Genomic DNA, 23994 nt, shown 5'->3' with positions numbered 1-23994 from the left:
GCCACATTCATGCAAGCAGAAAACAATTTGCAGGATGGTAACACAGAAGTAAGGAACAGAATAAGCACTTTTGTACAATGGTTGGGATGGCACTGTCAAATTTAACTTGGCAGCAGTGTTTGATTTAATGATTATGGTACCAGTTCAATCTGTGTCTAATGGATGGGAGAAACATATCACTCTGAGCTCGGAGGCCATTCTTACCCCGTTTTCAGGGAGAGCAATGCATCATCTACACCCCTTTGGTTGAACTTTCCCATGTAGGCATGCATTTCTGCATAGTTATTGCGGATATTCCTCTCTGTGCTGCCATTGGGCACAGTCCCAAAGCGGAAAGGGGGTGAAAAGTCATTAGGTCTCTGGAACTGGAGAGAGAAAGACAGAGAGAGAGAGACAGACAGAGACAGGGAAAGGAAGAAATGCTTTAGAAAAATGTGAAGAGACATTAAGTCAGCATTAGTGAGTTTATAATGGGAAGGAACCAGCTCTAATTCACCAAACACATTAGTCCTCATGCAGGAGCAGTAATTGCCTTCTGGAAGTGGACTTCAATTCAACTCAATTTAAGACGTATTGTTAAAAGATTTCTACTCGCCCAACCCCGAGTTTAATCCATAACCCTGTGTGTTCCTTCCTTGCACACAGCACAATACCAGCGGTGATAGGCCTGAAAGTGGTGTGATCCAGTTTGACCATGGTAGATTAGCCAGCTTTATTTCCAAAAATTGTCTAAAATCTCCTCCTAGGCCTCTTAATACACTGTCATTGAACAATTAAGGTCACACAGCATTATATTCATGAAGATAGTGTTTGAATATCAAGTACATTTTGCTAAGAGATTTTGCTCTTGACCTTCAAAGCACTCAAAATTCCACCGATCTGATACCGGCTACTGGATAACTTGCAAACCCCGTGTCATTTTAACCATGTTCCCTTCATACTTAAATTCCGAGAGTGTATCTCCAGCACCTAGCACCAGAACTGAAATTTCTTGGATTCTATCCCTATGACATCAGTTTTATTACCCTGCAGTGAGTTAGGTCTTAATGTTGCTTCCAGAGCATATAATTTGGCCATTTGTATTTTCACAGCTTCGCCGAATCCATCTCTTTTACAGAAACTCACCTTTCTCTTTGGGGCAATTCATACCCTTCATTTCAAAATATAGCTCACAGCAACTGCTTTGGGAAACCTCCTGTGAATTCCCCCTTCTATCAAATCGACCCCAAAGTGATCCATCAGTACTTTTATTCTGGTTTTGAGGGCTACGGCTCATCCCATAAATTCGACACCTCCTGAAATGCACCGGCTAAGTACTGAGAACTTGTTTTTGATGTGCTCATTACTAGTTTAAGCTTGAGGTTGAAACAGACATGAAGACCAGCTTCGCCACTTACTATTTCATGACTCTGGTCATTAACAGAAAATGTGCCACATGTCTTCCTCCAAAAGAAAGAGTGGGCGGTGCCCAGCTTTTAAGGCTGTGACGGACTTCACACAATGCGAGAGACATGCTTGGCAGTACCCGCTACACAACAGGGTGGCGTGACACAAGCAGATTGCCCTGTAGGCAGGTCTGTAAGGTATTTTCTTGGTTAGTAATTAATGCTGGAGGGCCTAGTTCGCTATGGGCGGTGCCGCTCTTGCACAGGGGGTCCTGGGTTTTTATAAAGAAAACAAACAAACATGGAAAAGCAATGGAGAAGAAGCCAGTAAGTAGCACTCCTCCCTGGTTTGTCCTCCAGTTCCTGCCTCCAGGAGTTTCTGCCTTGGTTTCCCTCATTGATGGACCATGATTGGGACATATAAGCCAAAGAATTCCCTACTTGCCCACATGGTCCTTGGTCAGGGTCTTTACCATAGCAATGGAAAGCAAGCTAAGACCATAGGTGCTCAGTAATGCTCCTATGTTGTTTTAAACTCATGTACATTTTAATTTTGTTTGCTGATAAGCAGCAGGTTGTTTAATATTCTTGCCGTGTGAATATAGCTAAGATGACACAGAATATGGGCATAAAACTGTGCCTTGGATTACTCAGGACAGTGAAGAAGTTTAAGTCCCTCTTGGTTTCAATACTGTACCGTTATCGTGGAGCTGTGTTTGAAAACCTAGCCCATCAACCTGGGGGACCACTGAGCTTTTAAAACACCCCAGGCTCAGTGGCCATTCTTGTAATGTGAGGGCTTCCAGGGCTATAGATTATCATTGCGCAAGGTGCCATCTCAGCAACCGAGTTGTTGTGTTGGTCACAGGTAAGAGCAGAGTCAAAGAGCCACACTGTGGTCATGGGGTGTGTAGGGACCTCAAAAGACCAGACTTCCCAACTGGAAAAGTTGCCTTTTGTGATCAGCATGATTTATATCATTAATATCCTCTGTTTGTTTTTTTTTAAAAGGTTACAATTTTTAAGCAAATAAAGATAGAAGAAGAATCAGAGGACTTTAGAGTTGAGTTGTCCACTCAAAGCTTAAACCTCTCGTTGGACAAATGATGAAACAGGGCCCAGGGAGGGTAATTTTCTCAACAGCACCCAGTGGCAGCGGTGGCCACTATCATCAGTGTTTCTCTGGCCTAATTAAGAGTGACCCCTCACTGTGCCCGGCAGACAGTGAACTTACAGTAAACAAGGTTGCGCTTTAATAAAAGAGACAGATACCAGAACACTTCACACATTACTGTCAAATAGAACTCCCCATAAGTCTGAAGAAAGCCCTTCCCCAAACTCAAAGCTAGCATGGGAGGTAGCAGCCAGTGTAGTCAAATGAACTCCCTCATCTGTAAATCTGCATTTGGCTGGGACAATGACGATAGATACAAACGTTGACTAAGACATTGTTCCATATCAGTTTCTGAAGAACTGTTGATACTGGAACTACATCCAATTCAGATTTAAGATAAATTATTATCATCTAAGTATTTTTTAAAACAAGGTATGCAAGGTACATGGGATAATTTTTGATTAACTCACTGGAATTCTGTGCCCAATGTTCCTACTTCCTGATGGAGTCACAAGCCAAGATGTTTCTAACTTTGTACCATGCTCTTTATGTTTGAAATGATCTTTTAAGTTCTCTATGCTGTTTTACAATCACATCCATCACTAAATCAAACATAAAAAAATATAGACCTAGAATAGCAGACGCCATTTTCAAGGAGAAGGGCATCACTGGAGGATGTGAGGACACGCTGAAGAGCTCCAGGCCATTACAGCAATGGTGCAAAGAAGCTGAAGGGGAAGGTGGGCAGAATGGAGTGGCTGCCCACAGACATGCGCAAACACAGGCGAAGGCCGTTCAATGGAGATAAGCTAGCCTTCAACAAATGCTCTGAAGATAATTAGATGTTCCTGTACAGAGCAAACCTTATCCCTCACCTCCCAAGATCAATAGCAATTACCTCGGAGTTGTAAAAATTTCAGGAGGAGCTATATGAGACCATTTTTGTAGCCTAGAATTAGACGAAGCCTATACGTTATGTGTACAACCCACCAGCAGAGGGAATAAAGATAAATTAAAGTTCCTCAAGATTCAGAACTTCTCCTTAAAAGATGCAGTTATGACCATGAAAAGGCAAGCCACCAACTGGGATGAAGTATCTGGAAATGAATTAAAGCTATTTAAAAAACAAATTAGATGATAATGGAACAAGACTTGGACCGTTTAAGGCATCTTCGTGAGCACATACCCCGACAAGCAAACCTAGACTGCAATGGGAAGGATGGAGGGGACCGTCCTCTGAACAGAGTTTAGCTTGAGGCAGTTGGGATTGAATTAAGCCCTGGTTCATGCCTGTTACAGGAACATGAACATGTGCAAGTTCTTCAGTCTTGCTATGTTCCATTTATTTCTGAAAATGTTATTTTATTAGATAATAAATAGGAAAGTACTTAATACTGCATGAAACTCGAAACTGTTAGCTGCTTCTGGGGCAGCAAAGTTCCAGTACCTAAAACTGCCCTGTGTGAGGCAGTGTTCCCACAGACTCAAGTCTTATTCTCTAATCTGCCCCTAAAACTAGGCCAGTCCAGGGGCCAACAGGGAGGACATGGGCTCAGAATTAGCCAGAGCTGATGTACCCATAAGCTTGCCTTCTCCTTTGAAAGTTCTTGTTTAGCTTGAGAGTGAGCTTAAATCAAACACCTCTTCAGGACTGTCATTGGGCCCTGAACCTAACTAAAATTCACATTCGCAGGGAACATTATGCTTAAGGAGACCCATGGAGACGACGCAAAGGAAAACTCCCAAATGCCTCGATATTTCGATAAATGCCCTTGTGATAAAACATACCCCAAGGTGCAAGGCCTTACTGTTTAACCTCCACGAGAGTTGATGATCTTTGGGTTATGGTGGAAGAATAATAAGTGTACCATGAAGAATCTAAATTAGAACAGGTAGGACCTTGACAAATAACTTAAAAAATATGACTCCAATAACAATTTAATTTAAAAACTGTCTGATTTTAAACTAGTGAATTAAAACAAACCAGCATTCCTTACAATCACCATTGGTCACTAACACTTCCTTCAGTTCAGTCTCTCTAGGCTCCACCCAGACTGGGGTTGCTGAAACACAGATCCAGCTAGTGAGATGGCTATAAAGAAGAGGAGGCTCCTTAGGGATTGGGCCCATTTCACAGAAGAAGACACCAAAGTCCCGAAGAGTCAAGAATATAGCTCAAAGCTGTTTGAAAGAGAAGGACAGGCTGAGATTTTCCATGGCCAGCCGGGATGCAGCCAAGAGTTATTTTGCCCTGGCGTCCTGGGAAGTGAGCTCATATGCTCTTAGGTGGGGTCACCTGGGAGGCTATCCTTCCTTTCCTGGTGTCAGGGTTACTTGTTCCCACCCTCTCTGCTGGATCCAAGGCTTGCTCCTGGCAATCACTGTAGGCTCATAGCACATGTGGTAACACCAAAGCAGAATGTTAAGAGATATAATCTCACTTGTTCTTCCTGGAAAGCATGCATCAGAATCGGCACCCTGAAGCCCTTCACATCCACATCTCAGCCTCCATCTTAATGACCTTAAAGTGAATTGGCCTTGGTTGTCAGTCACACAGGGACTGAGGGTGAGAAGGTCCTCACTCTTACCCCAAATGGGTCCCTGGGGCTGTTTGGCTGCCACCACCTCAGGAAAGAGTCTGTTACAGAGCTTGAGGCAATGAAAAAAAAAAGGAACAAGGGAAGGGGTACTGTCTAGTCCAGTTTGTTTTCTTACAGTCAAATAAATATGCACGTTGATTTTCCTAAGTGTGGGGCTTTCTCTTTTTATCCGTTAATAATATCCACACTCATTTAACACCTATGTATATACTGGAAATTACCACCTCAACTTCTATTATGATAATTAGAATACATCAGTTCATTTGGCAAATATTTACCAAGCACCTATTAGTGGAGAGGATTGTATTAAGTTATAAAGAAAAGACAAAGGAATCAGGCCCTATTTGCAGGAGCTGACCTCCCAGGAGAGTCAGAAATGTAAGTGTTCATCCAAGTGTTTATTGTTCTGCCATTCGCTTCTCCTGGCACGCATTCTTTCATTTTTTTAAAATATTTATTTATTTATTATGAATACAATATTCTGTTTGTTTGTGTGCTAGCAGACTAGAAGAGGGCATCAGGCCCCATTACAGATGGTTGTGAGCCACCATGTGGTTGCTGGGAATTGAACTCAGGACCTTTGGAAGAGCAGGCAATGCTCTTAACCTCTGAGCCATCTCTCCAGCCCCCCATTCTTTCATTTATATTGTAATCAGGAAGTGTTTATTCTGCATAGACAGGGTTCTAGGTGCAGAGGATGCGGCACTGCCAAATGAGATCAAGAAGCTCACGTCAAAGAGAAGTGGTGGGTGATATTTATACAAGCATACACAGATACAGACATGCATGTATGTATAAAGACTCACATATACATGCATGTATGTGTTTTAAATATGTGGCAGGCTAAAGTTAGCCACACAGATTTTGCCAGTCACATCATATCCCTATGTTCCCTCTTCCTGATTCAAGGCTGTAGTGATTGAAGGGAAGTGACCCCCAAAGGGATTGGCCAGCGTATCAGAGATCCCAATAAAGCCATTTTGGACCCTCAAGCCCAGCCATTTTCAGCTTAGCTTCCAGGTGAAGATCAGGTGACTTTACCCTTGCCACATAAAATAGAAGACACACACAGCCAAGTTTTACCCAGATATCTGATCCCCAAGACACTGCAATACAATAAAGCATTTCCTGCTTTGAGCTCTTCAGCACCTGGGTAGCTTCCCAGCAAGGAGTTCCTGGTTTCAGATGGTGAAAATAAAGCGTTCCACGACAAGAGAAACCCGGTAATGATATAGAATGACTTTGATTGCCTGTCATCAAAAGGCCTCTCTGAGAAAGCAGCATTTGAGCTGAGACCTGAATAAGAAGAACTGGTTATCCAAAGAACATGTGGAGCATACAAGAGGCCCAGGAACTGGCCAATTAAAAGGCCCAGACTGGTGACTCAGGGCAATGCACAAAGTGACAGGAGCCCCGGGGAAGCTGGGCCTTGTGGGAGCACATCGCAAACGGCAAGTCAGGGGGAGACACAGAAGAGCTGTCCACTTGGACAGAAGAAGGAAAGCAGTGTCTAGACAGTCACAGTATAGACATACTAGCCACACCCACTCGGTGCAGAGAGAGCGAGAAAACCCAGGCACACCAACTGACCAGCTGTATCCTCTCCTTTGCTTGAGCCTTATAGATAAGGCTGAAGGCCGATATGATGAAGGGAGATGCATTGCCTAACAGCTCCCAAAGGGAACTGACATCTATACAGTAGAGTTTAGAGGTCTCACTCTAAGACCCTGGCTCTCAACCTATGGGTAGCAACCCCTTGGGGGTTAAACAACCCTTTCACAGGTTTGTCTAAGACAACCAGAAAACACAGATTTATACATTACAATTCATAACAGTACCAAAATCACAGTTCTGAAATAGCAATAGAAATAATTTTATGGTTGGGGTCATCGCAGCATGAGGAACTGTATTAAAGGGTCGCGGCTTTAGGAAGGTTGAGAACTGCTGTATTGAGGTATGATAAACAGGGGGGCCTCTACCTGAGGATATGTCCAGCTCTGTGTGGCGGTTCCCGGACTTGTGGAGTGTACCCTGTGCACCAAGTGTGAGTGAGTATTCAGCTAGTTCTCTTGAGTGGGCCGTCTAGCGGTAGAGGGTCTGGCACGAGATAAGCATACGGATGTGCCCTTACTGTTAACATGGCCACTGCTGTCATTATCATCACGACCATTGTCGTGGTGTCCTGGGAGGAAAGACAAAACCAGGCTTGGTGTGAGAAAGAGTCCTCTAGAGCCAGCACATTACACCAGGCTGGGAGGACCGAACTGAGAGGCAGGAGCTGGAAAAGATCTGAGCTCTGAGCTTTGATGGAAGCTGTGCAGGGCAGGTGTGTGTGTGTGTGTGTGTGTGTGTGTGTGTGTGTGTGTGTGTGTGTGTGTAAACAATGTGAGGCTTTTGGCATGTTTTGCTGTGGCTTGAATGAGAATATCTCCCATTTAAATACTTAATCCTGTTATTTCAGGGAGGTTTAGGAGCCTGGTCTGCCTGAAGCATGCCATGGAGGGTAGGCTTCAGAGGTAAAAATTCCACCTGCCAATCCAATTCCTTCTTTCTCCGCCTTGGGCTTGTGGTTCTTCTGCCTTGCATTATGAGCTCTAACTCTTTGGAACCATAACCAAAGTAAATCCGTCTATAAGTTGCCTTGATCAGCCGTTTTATCTCAGCAACAGAAAGGGTCACAATGATATTCTACCGTCCATAACCATGAAGCACGGTGCATGCTGCACACTGAACACAGGAGACCGTGGATCTACTGTGACCATAAAAATTCCGAATGAGATCAGCCGCCACCAGGTCAGGATTCCTGGAAGGCTTCCTGCAGGGGGCGGACTGAAGCTGCAGAGAGGGTAGTGGAGTTTGGAGTGGTAGAGGGCAGGGGTGCTGTTTGCACACTCCCCTCTAACCCGATTAGCATCCTGAAGTGAGAGTGGAACCATTTGTGAAGGGTTCAGGGTCACTGGAAAGTGAAGTACTGGAGACGACACTCCAAATCTCCTCAATGCAGGTGGCCTCTGTGGTCCAGGCTGCTGTTTGGACCCATGGACCTCTAGCTCAGTGGCCTGTCACCAGTCACCTGTCCTCTGGAAGTTAACAGAAAATTAACCACAATTAGCTTTGGTCACAGGGAGAGCGGCTCTACTGAGATAGAGGGGCCGAGAAAGTATCTTTAGTGTAAAGACCAGCCCAGAAAATGGCTCTTCTCCTTCTGCCTGTCCCATCAGCATGTGCAGATCAGTGCAAACCAGAGCTATGACCTTGCAGAACTGCAGACTGGACACTCTGCACAAGGCTATCCTGCTTGCCATGAGGGACCTGGGGGCTTTGTGTCTTCAGAGCGTGACAATCCCGCAGTATAAATAATTCATCCCATTACTTCTGGTTCTACATTTGAATAACAAAGAGAATCAATGCCCAAATGCCACTCAGCCCTTCTAGGTCCTCAGGAGAAAAGATGGTGGCTTCTGACTGCAGTCTGCGTGCTGATGGAAATTCTACAGAGACCCTCTTTACCTATCCTGAGCTTTCCTCTTCTCTTACCCCCTCCTGTTATTGACACTGCCTTCCACCCACACAGTGCTTTCAAACTATTGACTCTGCGTGTCATTATCATCATTGATGTCTTAGTTAGCGTTTCTTCTATTGCTGCACTGAGACACCATGACTAAAAAAACAGTTGGGGAGGAAAGGGTTTATTTGGCTTACACTTACACATCAGTGTTCATCACTGAAGGATTAACCTTTACACACTTGTCGTGATTGACTGTTGGCTTGTGGAAGACACCAGAGCAGCAGGCTATCATGAGCAAAGGTATCGATGCCCATGAGTACAGTGTGCGCCCTGAAGGTGGGAGGAAAGCTTGTATATGTAAACATGGCATATGAATTTGGTGCCCGGATGGAAGCCACATCATGAGTGCATTGACAGACAGGCCAAGGGAAGACACAGAATTTGGGTGAATTAGGACTCAACGTAAGTGTGTAGCTGGGATAAGAGAGGGGCTATATAAGAAATGTCTACTAGAAAATGGCCAAGAACTTGGACTATTGTTTCATAACAGGAAGACAAAGGAAATGGGCATCAGAACGAAACCTTACGTTGAGAGCCAGGGAGGGAAGGGAGTCTGAACCCACCTCTTCTCCTTGTTCTTCCTCTAATGCCTAGTTGCCCTGGGAGACCACCTAGAAGTTGCCAGAACCCACCAGGTTGTCTTTGCCCAAGCATCCTCTTCTCTGCCCAAGAACGCCCCGGGTAACTAAGACAGTCTCCCGCATTTGTGTCAGCCAGACTCCTAGGCCTACCCCATGTGCCGAGGGAAAACCGTGACTGCCCTGCTAACGACTTCCTCTGCTTTACTGGATTTTTCTCTCCACGAGGTGAGACCTGCTAATACTACACATCATTTTCTTTTCAGTTTCCTTTTTTTCTGCCCTCCTTCCCTTCTCCCGGTGATTTTTCCTGTTGCACTCATTGTAATTCCAGGCTCTGGAACAGTCCCTGACCCTAAATAAACTCTCCATATGCATGATCTAATAAGGAAATGAATTGAATCCTGTGTATTAGGCCTCACACGCCATTTAAAATGCTTACTGGTTAATGCAGACTCACGCAACATGGCCGAGTGGGATGTTGCTCAGATGTAGTGCTGGACTGTTGTCCCCAGGGACAAGGAGTTAATTTGTCCCGATGTCAGTTGAGGACATCTTTCCTGGCACCATTTTCATTTTTCCTCAAAAACTGTATCGGAGCTGAGATCCCATAAGAGCATGTCAAATCTAGGACTTGACAATGTGTATAGATATTTCTTTGGCATCAGAAATGCGACAGAGTTGGGGATGATTCTGATAACACGGGGTTGAAGTGAGCCAGAGGCGTGAGGATGGAGAGTTTGTGTTTTATACTTCAGTAGTCCCTGTCACAGCTAGTCACCGCTGAGCTCCTCCAACCCACTTTCAGGCAAGACTGTTGGAAAGTAGTCTGCTGAATCCCACAACACTCCAGCTTCCAGATGGCCTGGGGGAGATCAGGGATTTTTTCCAGATTTTGTTTGAAGCTATGAGTACCAATGGCCTTAAGGAAGGTTTTGGGTGGCAGATGTAGATAAAGTCACTACTATCTGAGGTTCTAAATTTGTTGCTCCAGGAGTCCCAGCAGATTGGATCCATTGGAGGAGGTTACTAAAGGTCCTACAGGACATATACATGGAGGCTGCTCACTGAAGTCATCTGTAGATGAACCAAGTGCTTCTGGAAGCACTGATGTCTTCTGAGTCAGGAAGTGGGGGTGGAGGTTGGACTCTGTCAGGTGAGGTCTCTGGCCAGTGGTGATGGGGGGAGGGCAGGTCAGGGGACAAGTGCATATCTGCTGTCCTGGGGACCCATCTGATCAATAGGTTTCCCACTGCCAAATGGGAAGGAAAGCATTTGCCTCCCCATCACATCATGACCCATCCATAGCCCAGCAGGACTTCTTCCTTTGGTCAATAAAGTTGGCTCTACATAGAGACACCACAGCTGAGAGAATGCCAGAGCCACAATGTGGCCTAGTGATGCCACCAAGCACAGTGAATGCCCAGGGCTCCCAGTGGGCCTCGAAGGCCAGGGCTCTGAATGAAAACCCTTTGGTAAAGAAACTGGCTTAACTTTGTCACACTCTTTCCCTGGACTTATTCTGCACTGAGTTTATTTCCAAGACTACCCGCTATTTTTCCCAGTACACGTGTGAACTGGGTAATGGAGCTGGAGAAATGGAGATTGAGTCACTTCTGAATGGCACAGAGGAGAAAAGAAAAGCCAGGGATGTCATTACCTGTCGGAGATCAAAAAGCTTTTTCACCTCGGCATATGTCTTGGGTGCCAGGCTGCTCAAGACATGAAGGAAAGTCGATGATAAAGACAGCAGAGACTCAGGCCTTGAGGATTCACTAAAGTCCTTGTGTCTAAGTCACCCATGAGGGACCTCCAATTATAATGCATGAGAAGATTACGCTGCAGAGTGTCATCAGCCAGGTTGTTAGAGGAATGGAATTCAACATCCCCAAGTGACAAAGGATTGAAAGTCATTCTACACTGTTAACTCATGATTAATATTCTGCTTTAATATCATTTATTCAAATGCATTCAGTGAACACCTGTCATGTTATCAGAATCCATAGATAGGGAAGTTATGCTGGAATTTGTATACAGAAGACCATGGACAATTTAAGAAATAATATTTGGTGTGTACTTCTGGAAAATCTAAGAAGCTACTACTATCTTTAATAATCCTTTGATATGAGCCTGCTTTTTTGTGGGTTGTCCCCCGTCCCCTCTTAAACAGGAAGTATTAATGGTTCTTTTAAGTTGACTGACTTCTGCTGTTGGTGGTGCCCAGGAAAACAACAGGTGCTCTGCAAAGACTTGGCTGACTGGGAAGGGGGATCTTTCCATTCAGGGAATGAAGTTGGCTCGACACTGGCAGGCCAGAGGGACCTACTCTACTGGTCACAAATAGGAATTAGGTGATAGTCAGGGCTCTGAAGAGGTTTGATATCCCCCAGATAAGTCCTGAAAGAGCACTGTGATTTAAAGTCTGACAAGCCAAAATACTAGCACAGATGGAGACCCCATTTATTCACTTCTCTTCTTAAATGTCTGCCCCATTTAGGTGGCTTGACAGGAGGAAAAACTAAAAGGTGTGAAAATTCTATCTGGCACAGGAAATGTCAAATATTTCTCATCTGCATTGCCTTCCCTTTCTTTCCCTGTAGCCATTGCTATGAAAAGCTTTCATATTCAAATAAAAACTGTATGGCTTTGTCTTCCATGATGAACACTATATGAGTTTAAGAACCTTCTTCTCATTCATTCATTCACTCACTCATTCACTGAACCATTTATTCAGTCATTCAATAAGTTCTTGCAATCACTAAGGTTACAGTGTAGAACACAGAGGAGAAGTATGGAGACATCTTAACTATTAGTGTATCATGCTACATACCACGTGATTTCTGTGATAGATAAAGAGAAACAGGGACAAATAAATTTAGTTTAGAATCTCTCCTAGATTTTAAATTTACAACCCCAGAGAATAGGAGATTGTACCTAGGATCTGGAGCTTGCCAGGTAAGCAATCACCACTGGGCTATGTCTCCAGCATCTCTCAAATTGTACACCATATGTGCACTTGGTGACCCGAGCTCTAGCTTCGTCATCCATGGAACCTTTTGCTGATGAGAATATGGCACCCGGAAGTGCCTCCCTTTCAACTCGAGCCCATAGCCTGGAGTGAGTTCGCAAGAAAACTCCCAGGTCACATCAGATAAACACATTAAAATATATTTTTTTTTCTATACGATACTCAAATTCTGCATCATTCCGGGCTTAGGGAAGATACTTTATTTGGAGGAAGCACACGGGTGGAAGAGATCAGATTGCTGGTAGGGCAGATCAGTCTGAATAACAGGATTATCTAGATGAGTCCATCTCTCACCTGTAATCTAAGGATTTTAATGAGAGAAAAATATCCTTATTAATGAGAACATTTCTTTATCCTCATTAATGAAGGTTTTATTTTCTTATCGAACTCCATGATACAAGGATCCTATTAAGAGATCAGTGGCGAGATTCCTTTAATGAATCCAAGCACCCTGCTTCTCTGTCAATGGGCTGCAGAGAACCTGGACTTGATTGTAAACTTGCAAGTCAGAAGCTAATTAATAGAGTGGGAGACATTGCCAAGATAGGCTGTGAAGAGAGATGCTCTTCTGGCTGGAGACATAGCTCAATGGTGAGTGCTGGACTCCGACCCCAGAACTCCAAAAACAAAGGATTCTTGTGAGATAAGAGACATGTGTCACCAGGCAAGAAGGATGGTTAGTGAAAGGGTAGCCATAAGCAGTTGAGTTGGGTCTGTGTGGGAACCCCAAACACATGGGGAAGCATGTAATATCTCAGGAGCATGTAATGGAAAGTGCTCTCCAAGTCCGAATGACTGCTGACAACATCACATTGGACTGGGGTGCTAGGCAAGAGCTCTGTCATCAAGCTGTATCCCCAGACAGAAAAACACCTGCTTCACAGCCTCATCTAACATATTCCCCCATTCTACTAACTGGCTTCTGGTTTTCAGTTTCATAAATAATTGTAAAGCAGACTGTCTTCTTCTCTGCCATCCGTTGACAAAAAACCATGATACTTGCAAAAGATAACTACATTCTCTTTTCTTACTGCTATGAACCAATAGCCTACAAAATCTACTTAAAGAGGAAAGGATTTGCTTTGGCTCGTGGCTTAAGAAGGGGTACCGTCATCATGGTGCCGAAAGCAGGGAGTCAGCAGCATGAGATGAAGGAGTGGAGAACAGGAAGTGGAGCCCAGACTACTAAACCTCAAACCCTACCCTCAATAAGCCATTTTCTTCAGTAAGACTCCACTTCTAAAGGTTACAAAACCTTCCAAAACAGTGCCTCTTGCTGGTGACCCAGGGTTAAACACGTGAACTTTTTCTTGGGGAAGGGGAGAAAGTTTTACTTTCAAATTACAACACCCATGAAAACAGGTCAGGATGAGGAGGGAAAATATTAAAGGGATGAAGTTCAGTAGAAAGCATGCAAGAGTTCTCACCAGGTAACCACAGCGAGAAGGAACAGGAACTGTGTTTGCCAAAAGCCGAGTCAAGAAAGATAGGAGGACCCTACGGACCGCAAGTGGCATTTGAAAAGTTGGATTGCTGCTTTTTGTTTGTGTTTGTTTTGTCTGCCTGCCTGCCTGCCTGTCTGTTTGTTTTTCCAGACAGGGTTTCTCTGTGTAGGCCTGGCTGTCCTGAAACTAACTCTGCAGACCAGGTCAAATTCATAGAGATCTGCCTGTCTCTGCCTCCCGCCAGCCAAAAGGCTGCATTTTGATGAAAAGTTAAAAACCAGAAGTAGGATAAGGCAAGAATGAAGTTGGGCCATCTTTGATGCTGGTGTAAGGGTGTTAGGATCACAGTGTTTTCTATAATTAGCAAGTAAAATTTGGTACATAGAAAACCATTAAAGGTTAGTTCATTAAATAATTAAAGGTGAGGGGATCAAGGCTTAGGATGAAGGGTTGATTATTTTTGTGTTTTTAGAAAGGAAAAGACCACCCAAGGAAATGCCTTTGACATTAAATCTGTGACTCTACCTAGCATTGCAAGGGCAGGATGTCACTGAAATCAATCGTTATGTAGCCAAGACTGAGCTTGAACTCCATCCTCCTGCCTCCATCTCCTAAGTGCCACCACACCTGGCTCATTCTATGTCTTTGGAACTCCGTTTTTACCTTTCTCACTGACTGTTGTTCTGAGAATGTTTCTCCGTGTCCCCTGCCACCCCACAAAAGGGTTTTCATGCACTTTTGGACTTTACTTAAACTAAAATAATATTCTCTGAGGTTCAAGTGTAATTGAGCATCCGGTTCACTCACCTAGCAACTCCACTCAAGGGTGATTAATAACCACCCAGTACACATCTGCTGAGTAAGTTGTTTCTATATCCTACTTGTCACGTATATCCTAGGTATCATCTATATCCTAGGTATATTCTAGATATCATCTATATCCTAGATATCATCTTTATCCTAGGTATCATCTATATCCAAGGTATCATCTATATCCAAGGTATATTCTAGATATCATCCCTATCCTAGATATCATCTTTGTACTAGGTATCATCTATATCCTAGGTATCATCTATATCCTAGATATCATCTATATCTTAGGTATCATTTATATCCTAGATATCATCTATATCCTAGGTATCATCTATATCCTAGGTATCATCTATATCCTAGATATCATCTTTATCCTAGGTATCATCTATATCCAAGGTATATTCTAGATATCATCCATATCCTAGATATCATCTTTGTACTAGGTATCATCTATATCCTAGGTATCATCTATATCCTAGATATCATCTATATCTTAGGTATCATTTATATCCTAGATATCATCTATATCCTAGGTATCATCTATATCCTAGATATCATCTTTATCTTAGGTATCATCTTTATCCTAGGTATCATCTATATCTTAGGTATCATCTATATCCTAGGTATCATCTATATCCTAGATATCATCTTTATCCTAGGTATCATCTATATCCTAGGTATCATCTATATCCTCAGTATCATCTATATCCTAGGTATCATCTATATCCTCGGTATCATCTATAACCTAGGTATCATCTATATCCTAGGTATCATCTATATCCTAGATATCATCTTTATCCTAGGTATCATCTTTATCCTAGGTATCATCTTTATCCTAGGTATCATCTATATCCTAGGTATCATCTATATCCTAGGTATCATCTATATCCTAGGTATCATCTATATCTTAGGTATCATCTATATCCTAGGTATCATCTTTATACTAGATAACATGTTAAATGCCTTAAACAAAATATTCAGGCAAATCATACTAATAGAGATCAATTAATCTACCAAAGTGAGATAGGGACAGGGGTTTTGGCAGAACTTGGCTCCAGACAGAGCAAAGGGTGTATAAAGGTCAGGACCAGTCTCTAGAGGGATGAGCGCAGCAATGGTGGATATGCACAGCTGGGAGCCTGGGGCTCTCTTAAAGACGCAGCATCAGCCAGGAGTTTAGGAACAGAGCAGGAGCATACAGATCCTTGTCTTGTTTTTCTCCTTGGTGTAGCATCTGCCTCAAAAAGTTCTGGAGGAAAAGTCAGCCAAACGAAACGATGTGGAGCTTTTAGCTGAGAGAGTGTCACCCAGCGGTCACGAATGACTGGTGAGCTCTCTGGAGTCTTTGCCAATGCAGTTTTATAATAGTGGCTATCATGGGTGGGGGCCATGCTTGTTCATATTGCAAAAGAGCACACGATACAAATGCTAATTCAGTTGTGCAATTTCCCACGGGCTCCAACCTAAGGACATACCATTCTCAATAGTTCATTTCTAAATCAGCTGTTGAAAAAACACCAAGACACTTCCCCAGTGAAACAATACTGCAAATGGTTAGCTAATTAAGAGCAATTTAATCCATCAGGGAGCAGAACTTTAGTCTTAGTACCAGTTTGTGTTCTAGGATTATTCATCCTTTAGTGAATGTAGACAGTCACGGAGAGCAGTCTGCTGCCTTCAGAAGAGGTGACCCGTGAACTTGGCTGTCAGTGCTTGTGCCCACTTTCTGTGCTATTGTGAAATTTTATTCAGTTCTGGGTTCCAAGCCTAATGGTCCCAATTTTCCTACGCAGGTCTGTCTACCAAATCAAGATTCCAATTCTTTCCAGCTGAAGGATCTCGGGCTTAACAGGGAGGTGTTCTGGGAAGATGTCTCACTGACAGACGAGTAAATGATAACTCCATTTTCCCAACATAAATACTCTGTGAGATGCATTTCAAGAGACAGTTTAGAGTCGCTTTGTTTTTATATAAAGATTTAAAGCAGAATTATAAGCGCACCAAAGCATTTGTGATGGTGATTTTGGTTGTCAGCGTGGCTGGATTTAGAAGCACCCAGAAGAGTCTTATAGCACATCCCTAGGTGGGCTTCTGTAGTGTTCGCAGAGAAGACGTAACCAAAGGAGGGGGAGGCACCCTGAGCCCTGTACCCTCTCTCCTCTCCACCATGGGGTGAACCTCATGACATTCTCCTATACTATACGTTCTGCCATTGATCACACAGGACCAAACAACCACAGATGGAGTCCTCTAAAGCCAGACATTTTGGTCACAGTTATGCATAAGTAACCATTAAAGAATTCCAGGAAAATGGCTACCACTCAGACCAGTCAGCCTAGATGACTAGGGAACTACTTTCCTTCAATGAATCCACCTCTTCACTGACCCCTGGATCATGGAAGTAGCAGGTACCGTCATAAGCGGGTGGAAGTGGAAAGGTTTCTCAACTGGGTCATGTATTACCAGGAGAGACACTTCCCGGTACATGAGCCTAGCAATGATGACTGCTTCCGGAACACTTCCCACTTCCGGTGAGGAGCTGAAGCCACTTTATGGGCGTGGCCTCTGCCCAGCACCAAATCCCCACCCCACCCCCACACCACCAAGACAGCAGCTCCTTCACGGGAATGTTCCTCACTGCCCTTGCAGAATCCGGAGCTTGCAGCAGGCCCAGCTCAGGCCACCGGACTGACAATTATGCTTAAAAGCCTTTTCTCACTGATTTGGGGTTGACAGGCAAGATCACAATCCTCACTGGAGAGGAGCCTGTGACATGCTAGGACAAGGTGAGGCAGCCAAGGCAGAAGTAAGTGCCTTTCCCATGTGACTACTGGGGAATGGGTCACCCTTCCTATGCACAAATGATTGTATGTGCTCTCTGCTGGTGAACCTCAGGAAGGGAGAGTCTAGAGTTCCTTGTTTGTTTTGTTGACTATGAGAAAGGGCCCCTGAGTAATTGCTCTGCTGGAATACCTGATTTCCTGTGACAGTTTCTTGGTAAATGTGTATGTGTGTTTACACACACAGGATAGAGGACAACTTCAATGTTGTTTCTTGGGTCCTGCTCTTTGTTTGTTTGTTTGTTTATTTTGTTACAAAGTTACTTTATGGCCACTGGCTTAGAACTCACTGATCAAGTTAGGCTGGCCAGCCAGCAAACCCCAAAGACGCCCTTGTCTCTGCCTCTCCATTGCAGGGATCACAAGCACATACCACGATTCCTGACTTTTACATGTATGTTTTAGGGATGGAACTCAGGCCCTCATGCATGACCTCCCTCCCTGGTGTAAGTCCTAGGATTTTCAGGAGAGAAAACGAGACCCCACATTTTGGCTCAGCAGCTCCCGACTCCTGGGAAAACCAGAGCAGCCTCCTCTGCCAGGGAGCCAGCCTGCTCCTTTTCTCCCCTCCTCCTGTGCTGTCAGGACTGGCCTGGCCTGGAGCCAGTGCCCTTGAAGCTGTGAATGAAGGGTCCTGCCCAAACCAGACTTGATTAAAATGCTTGCAGAGGAAAGGTCTGAGACTCTGCTGTTTACAGATCTTAAGCAGTTTTTCAATGACCCTCCAGGACCCATTCTGGAAAGGAGCTCTCAACAGGGAATTGTAGATAAAGGGGCGGGCCTTCCCAGTCCCAGGTATTCCTGGCCTCCCATTGGCTCTCACACCTGCCCAAGCTAGGCAGAAAGACTCCAAAACATAACAGGGGCACACAATTTACTCAGAACTTGTTCCACTCTTGCTGCCATTGTCTCTGGGCACACGTGGCAGGTGACAAGGAGGAAACAAACACACGAACCCAGGACGTGCTCAGGAGCTAACTTTGTGACTAGAATTCTGACATCTCTCAAGTCTGATACATTGTAAGATTCTGGCTCTAGGCTACATATAATTTTTCATGCTACATTAATTTATCTCAGAGGACTCCAACTTAGTTACTGAGAAGGCAAATGCTAAGTCATTTTTTTACTTTGAGACAGGGGTTCTTTGTGTAGTGCTGGCTGTCCTGGAGCTCACTCTGTAGACCAGGCTAGCCTCAAGCTCAGAGATCTATCTGCTTCTGTCTTCTAAGTGCTGGGTTTTAAAACATGCACCATCACTGCTTGTGAGGCACTCATTCTTAATACATTTTTACCCACAAACTGGGATGTAGTAAGCCCAGTCTCCTTGAGATGAAAACACTTATTTTTAATTTTGTTTTTAGTGAGAAAGAAAAAGATGTTGGAGAACAGGTTTATTTCCCATCCATGTATATAAATTTCAGAATGAAGAAATTGTCTTTAATAGATAGCTAAAGGACTAGCTCTCCTCTCTGAGAATAGGAGTCACTTCTATACAAAATTTCAAATTCAAACAGAGGCCCCAGTGTCATTTCCAGCTGGGCCCAGAACGCGCTCCACATAGAAATCACATGGTATAGGAGGGTATTCTGTTTGTGTGTTGCTTTCATTGGTTGAATAAAGAGACTGCCTTGGCCTTTTGATAGGGCAGCCCTTAGATGGGCGGAGTAGACAGAACAGAATGCTGGGAAGAAGGGAAGTGTGGCAGATGCCATGCTTCTCCTGCCCAAGATGGACGTTGGTTAGACTCATGCCGGTAAGCCACAGTCAAGTGGTGATATACATTAATAGAAATGGGTTAATCAAGATGTGAGAGTTAGCCAATAAGAGGCTAGAGCTAATGGGCCAGGCAGTATTTAAATGAATACAGTTTCTGTGTAATTAATTTGTGCATAAGCTAGCCGGGTGGCCAGGATGACTAGCAGCCCACAGGCCTGGGTGTAAGCCAGTCAGGCAGCGGGATGCAGCCCGCTGTTCCTCACTCATTACAGTTGGAAGAAGGCAGGCAGAGAGAGCCACCATGGAGCCAGCCACCAGGTCAGACATGCTGAATCTCTCCCGGTAAGCCACAGTCGTGTGGTGATACACAGATTTAATAGAAATGGGTTAATCAAGATGTGAGAGTTAGCCAATAAGAGGCTAGAGTTAATGGGCCAGGCAGTATTTTAATGAATACAATTTGTGTGTTGTTATTTCAGGGTATAAGCTAGCCGGGTGGCAGGACACAGCCCACCATTCCTACTTACTACAATCACAGATACACTCAGTGACCCCAGTGGGTGGGAACAGCACTTCCAATCCTGCCACCAAGATGAATGCCGCACACATGGGCTCTGACATGTCTAACTAGAAGTAGGAGCTGCCTGCTGCGGGTTTTTACCTGAACATCAGTTCAATTCATCTCAGGTGGGAAAACAGAAACCTCCTGTTAATGCTGGTTTGCATAATAACATTTCAAATCTTCTGGCTCCAGGGAGCCTCTGGTCATCTAGTATCCTGCATAAGGATACCTTTCTGAAGAATAACTCCACAGATCTAGCCCACGTTTAGGCCCAGATGGTTTCCCTTCCCAATGTCTTCCTTCCTCCTCTCTTGGCCCCACAACCACTTTCTCTCCTTCCTTCCTCCCTCCCTCTTTTCCTTCCTTCTTTAGTTTCATTTCACTTTACTTGCCAAAAACTTGGCTCCACTAATGTCAGCTGAGTAAAACAAAGCTCTACTCTTTTTTTTGTGTGTGTGAGAAAAATCATCAACCTGAGACAACATGCTTCAACTTACATTCTGTATACACATAGACTTGTGTCTTTATACAAGTGTGTAAGGTGTGTGTAAGAGCACATGTGTGTGATACCTGTGCTTTTGAGAAGAAGGGAGTTACCTACATTTAATGATCAAAATGAAGTTCTCTCCTTGAGACATGAACTACATGCCATAAACCAGAATACAAGGAAAGTGCGCTCGTAATGATTTTTACAGCAAGGAAGCTGTGAAGGTGATTACATCTTATGGAAATAAACCTCCACTCACTTATGACAATGACCTCACAACAGGCCTTGGAAAAGACTGTGCACAGCACATAAGAAGATAAAATGATGTTAACCAGGCTCAAGGACACAGCCAAAGGGAACAAACAATGCCACTTCCTGTTGTCCTAAAATTTACCAGCAAAGAGATGTGTAACACATCTCCCTGTAGATCTCCAGGGCCAAGTGTATGAATTCTACACAAAGGAGAATCAAATTTTTCTGTGAGAAATGCTGGTTTCATAAGGATGGGGCCAAATGGCTGAGCACAGGAGCTGAGACAAAGAGGAGAAGACCCAAAGTTCAAAGGACACAACCAACTCAAAATGTAGGCTCTAGATGAAGCCATCAATGGGTCTGTGTTAGATCCCTGTGGTTGCCACAGAGGTGACCACAGGCATAAATGTCTTTCTGTAAATTCTGCAGGCTGCTAACTCTGCCATAATACCTCTAGAGGTCCAGGGGAGGGTCTTTTCCTCACCTTGTTCAGCTCCTTGTGGCTCATTGCCTGCCTATGTTTGCCATTTCAATCCCAGCTACATCTTGAAGTGGCCTTTTCCTCCTCATGCTGCTTTGTCATCGGCTTCAACACTCACCTTGACAACCCAGGATGTTTTCACTTTGAGTTATGTCTGCAAAGCCCCCACACCACCACCACCCAAATTGGGTCAGCATTCACTGGATCTAAAGGTTGGGCTGTGGATGTATTTTTTGGAGGCACCTTTCTGCATTTGGAGTGCCCCAGTGGGGTAACAGGATTTGGAGGCAAGGAATCTAGGGTGAGAAGTCTTTAGATGCTAAAAGGAAGGCAGCCAACAGGGTTATGGGTGGAGAGGAACATAGAAAAAGAGAGAAATCAAGTTTGGGAAAGCCTGGGATTTGAACATGAGCATTCCTAAATCCCAATGGATCTTACAGAATTCCAGTCCCAATGAAGATAGGCTCTGAAATTAGGTCCTACCTTAATAGGCTGAAACATGCAGATTCAGACTTGATATAAACCACAGAAGTGGGGGTAGCTGATTCTGGTGGGCAACCTGGACATTATCCAAGAGCTTCAGATTTATTCTAAACCCACGTGAACGGGGTTACCCTGGCAAGACTAAGAAGGACTTTCGGTGGGATGGTGGTCCGTATATAGTATTGGATTGGTTCTGACAGTTAAGAGGAAGAGAAGGCAGATGCCCCCTCCCTGACCCTTTGTATTCTGCACTCCATATGCTCCCAGGATGTGAGGACTTCTATTCTCCCGCCATTTCCAAAAGACCTGCTCTCTGTCATCTTTTCTAAGAATATACATTGCTGGGTGGGTGTGGCAGAACACATTTGTAATGCTACCAGTTGGGAGGTGGAGAAAAAAGACCACAAGTTCAAGGCCAGTCTCAGAAACATAATGAGTTGGAAGCCACATACATAAGATCTTCGCTCTAAGTAAATAAATAAGTAAAAACTTTAAGACAGGGGCTGGAGCCATGGCTCAGCAGTTAAGAGCACTGCCTGCTCTTCCAAAGGTCCTGAGTTCAATTCCCAGCAACCACATGGTGGCTCACAACCATCTGTAATGAGATCTGCTGCCCTCTTCTGGCCTGCAGCCATACATGCAGACAGAATACTGAGAATACTGTACACATAATAAATAAATACATCTTTAAAAAATTTAAGACAGTTAAAAAAAAATGATGGTATGCTCCTTGACAGCCCCAGAGGGCTTGTGTGCATGGCTCACACACCCTTGCATTTTACTCAACTACCTGGATGTCCAACCCGGGTCCGCATTGCTAGTGATCTGCCTTGTTAGTCATGACTGATGCCTCTACTAAACTATTCTTATCCAAATACTCTATGAGTTGACCAAAATGGTCTCAGCTAGGGCCAGAGTGTGACAGCTCTTGTGTGAGGTTAGCGGTTTCCTGCTGGCTTCCAGACTAAAGTTAATAGAGCAAGGCAAATACATTTGTAGGCTAGAAACGATGGCCCTGTTTCTTCACAGAAGCTCACCGACGTCCCACTGTTTCAGGATAGGAGTCCTAGAAACAAGCCCATCACCAGGCTACTGAACCGCAGGCTCGCATGGTTATTATTTCTTTGTCTGCATGTTGACTTGAAAGCCACATCCTCCTGTCTTCCTCCAGTATAGCCTACTGTAACAGGACAGTAGAGACTTGGTGATTTGTAAATAAAAGAAACGCATTCTTCACTGTTCTAGAGGCTGGCCAGTTCAGGACATGGCATCAGCGTCTGGCAAAGGCCTTCTCACTCTGCCAAAGCATGACAGAGCATCACATTGTAGGGAAGCCTGAGCACACGACAGAAGAGATCAAGGGAGCTGGGGAAACTGAGCAAAGCCAGGTTCATGGCAACTAACCCGCTTCTAAGATGCTGACATTAGTCCATTGTTGGGGCAGAGCCCTCATAACCCAATTGCATCTTAATACTGCTACAATTTCAATTAAATTCCATCCTGGGGTTGGCAGAGGGCATTCAAATCATATTACCTGCCCAAAAGAGAAACAGTAACTTTCAGATCCTATGAAATTTCTCAGAAACCCAGAATTGCCTTTTATCTAGAAAAGCCAAGGGGTCTTTATTTATGTGTTATATGGCCAATATTACTATTCCTCCATTGCTGCAGGCAAGACTGAGGGTGTTGCCCAATAGTAGAACACTTGCTTATGAATGTTGAATGGCAAAGATTGCTGTTGTCTGCATAGATGAGCAGGCTGTCAAAAAAAAAAAAAAAGCTTTTTTAGCTCCTTTAGGAGCTAAACTATAATACGTGATTTAAGGATGTCACAGTGGTGGTAGAAGTGTGTGAAGAGGAATGTAGCCAGACATCCCAGAGAGCCCAATAGCCACACAGCCAGCCCACTAAGGTCACAGCCATCTCCATCTCTCTGCAGGCTTCCTTAAATCCAACCTCATCCCCCACCGCCTTCATCAATGACCCTTCTCCCTCCTGGCATCACTACTTCCTATCATCCAACAATGATTTAAAGGTCAGGGTCACTTTATGCCCAGGCTAAAGTCGATGTGAAAGCCATTAGCCTTCCCAGGTGCTAGAAATCCCTATTACTGTCTATTCAAATGATTCCTTTGAAAGATTTATCAAACAAAGTATGAATTTTAGAATACTATCTAATTATTATGAGTTAATTAATTAGAGAGCTTAATTTTTAGCACAGGGAAATGATTGAGCTTGTTAATCTTTGATAAGGTATACGAAGGATGCAGGAAAAGGGTGATTAACCAGAAAAAGCATCGAGATCTAAATAGTGTGGCACACTGGTGGGGGAGGTGATAGTTGGCCAAGAATATTATAAGGGCAAGTTATTTAACCTCTAAGCTCCAATTGCTTCATCTACAAATAAAGATATTAACGACACCATTACCCAAGACTGTCTCTGCAATGTGTTTGGCATTATGCCTGGCTTAAAGGGAGCTAAAAAGAAAAGTATTAGCCAAGTTATTGCTGAAGTATCATCAGTAATGACAACAATGATGGTCTTTACCAGCAGCAGTGACAACAGTGGTGGATAAAATGCACGCTGTGATAACCTGGGTTAAGTGGACCCCAAACAGCTAGTTAACGGAAGGGTAGAGGAC

The 23994-nt window shown here is 44.0% G+C and overlaps 1 protein-coding gene across 3 annotated transcripts in view; it reads right to left on the bottom strand.

Annotated features, from left to right (window-relative positions):
• Window positions 1-23994, bottom strand: part of Grin2b (glutamate ionotropic receptor NMDA type subunit 2B) — a 457560-nt gene that overhangs the window by 30097 nt on the left and 403469 nt on the right. For all 3 annotated transcript variants that reach the window (XM_075982484.1, XM_075982485.1, XM_075982486.1), the window contains exon 11: window positions 205-365. In XM_075982484.1, the coding sequence (XP_075838599.1) occupies window positions 205-365 (161 nt within the window). The remainder of the gene's footprint in view (window positions 1-204; window positions 366-23994) is intronic.

Source organism: Microtus pennsylvanicus, chromosome 8, assembly GCF_037038515.1.
Source record: "Microtus pennsylvanicus isolate mMicPen1 chromosome 8, mMicPen1.hap1, whole genome shotgun sequence".
NCBI lineage: Eukaryota > Metazoa > Chordata > Mammalia > Rodentia > Cricetidae > Microtus > Microtus pennsylvanicus.
Note: the sequence above shows the minus strand (reverse complement) of the source record. Positions and strands in the feature narration are given on the sequence as shown.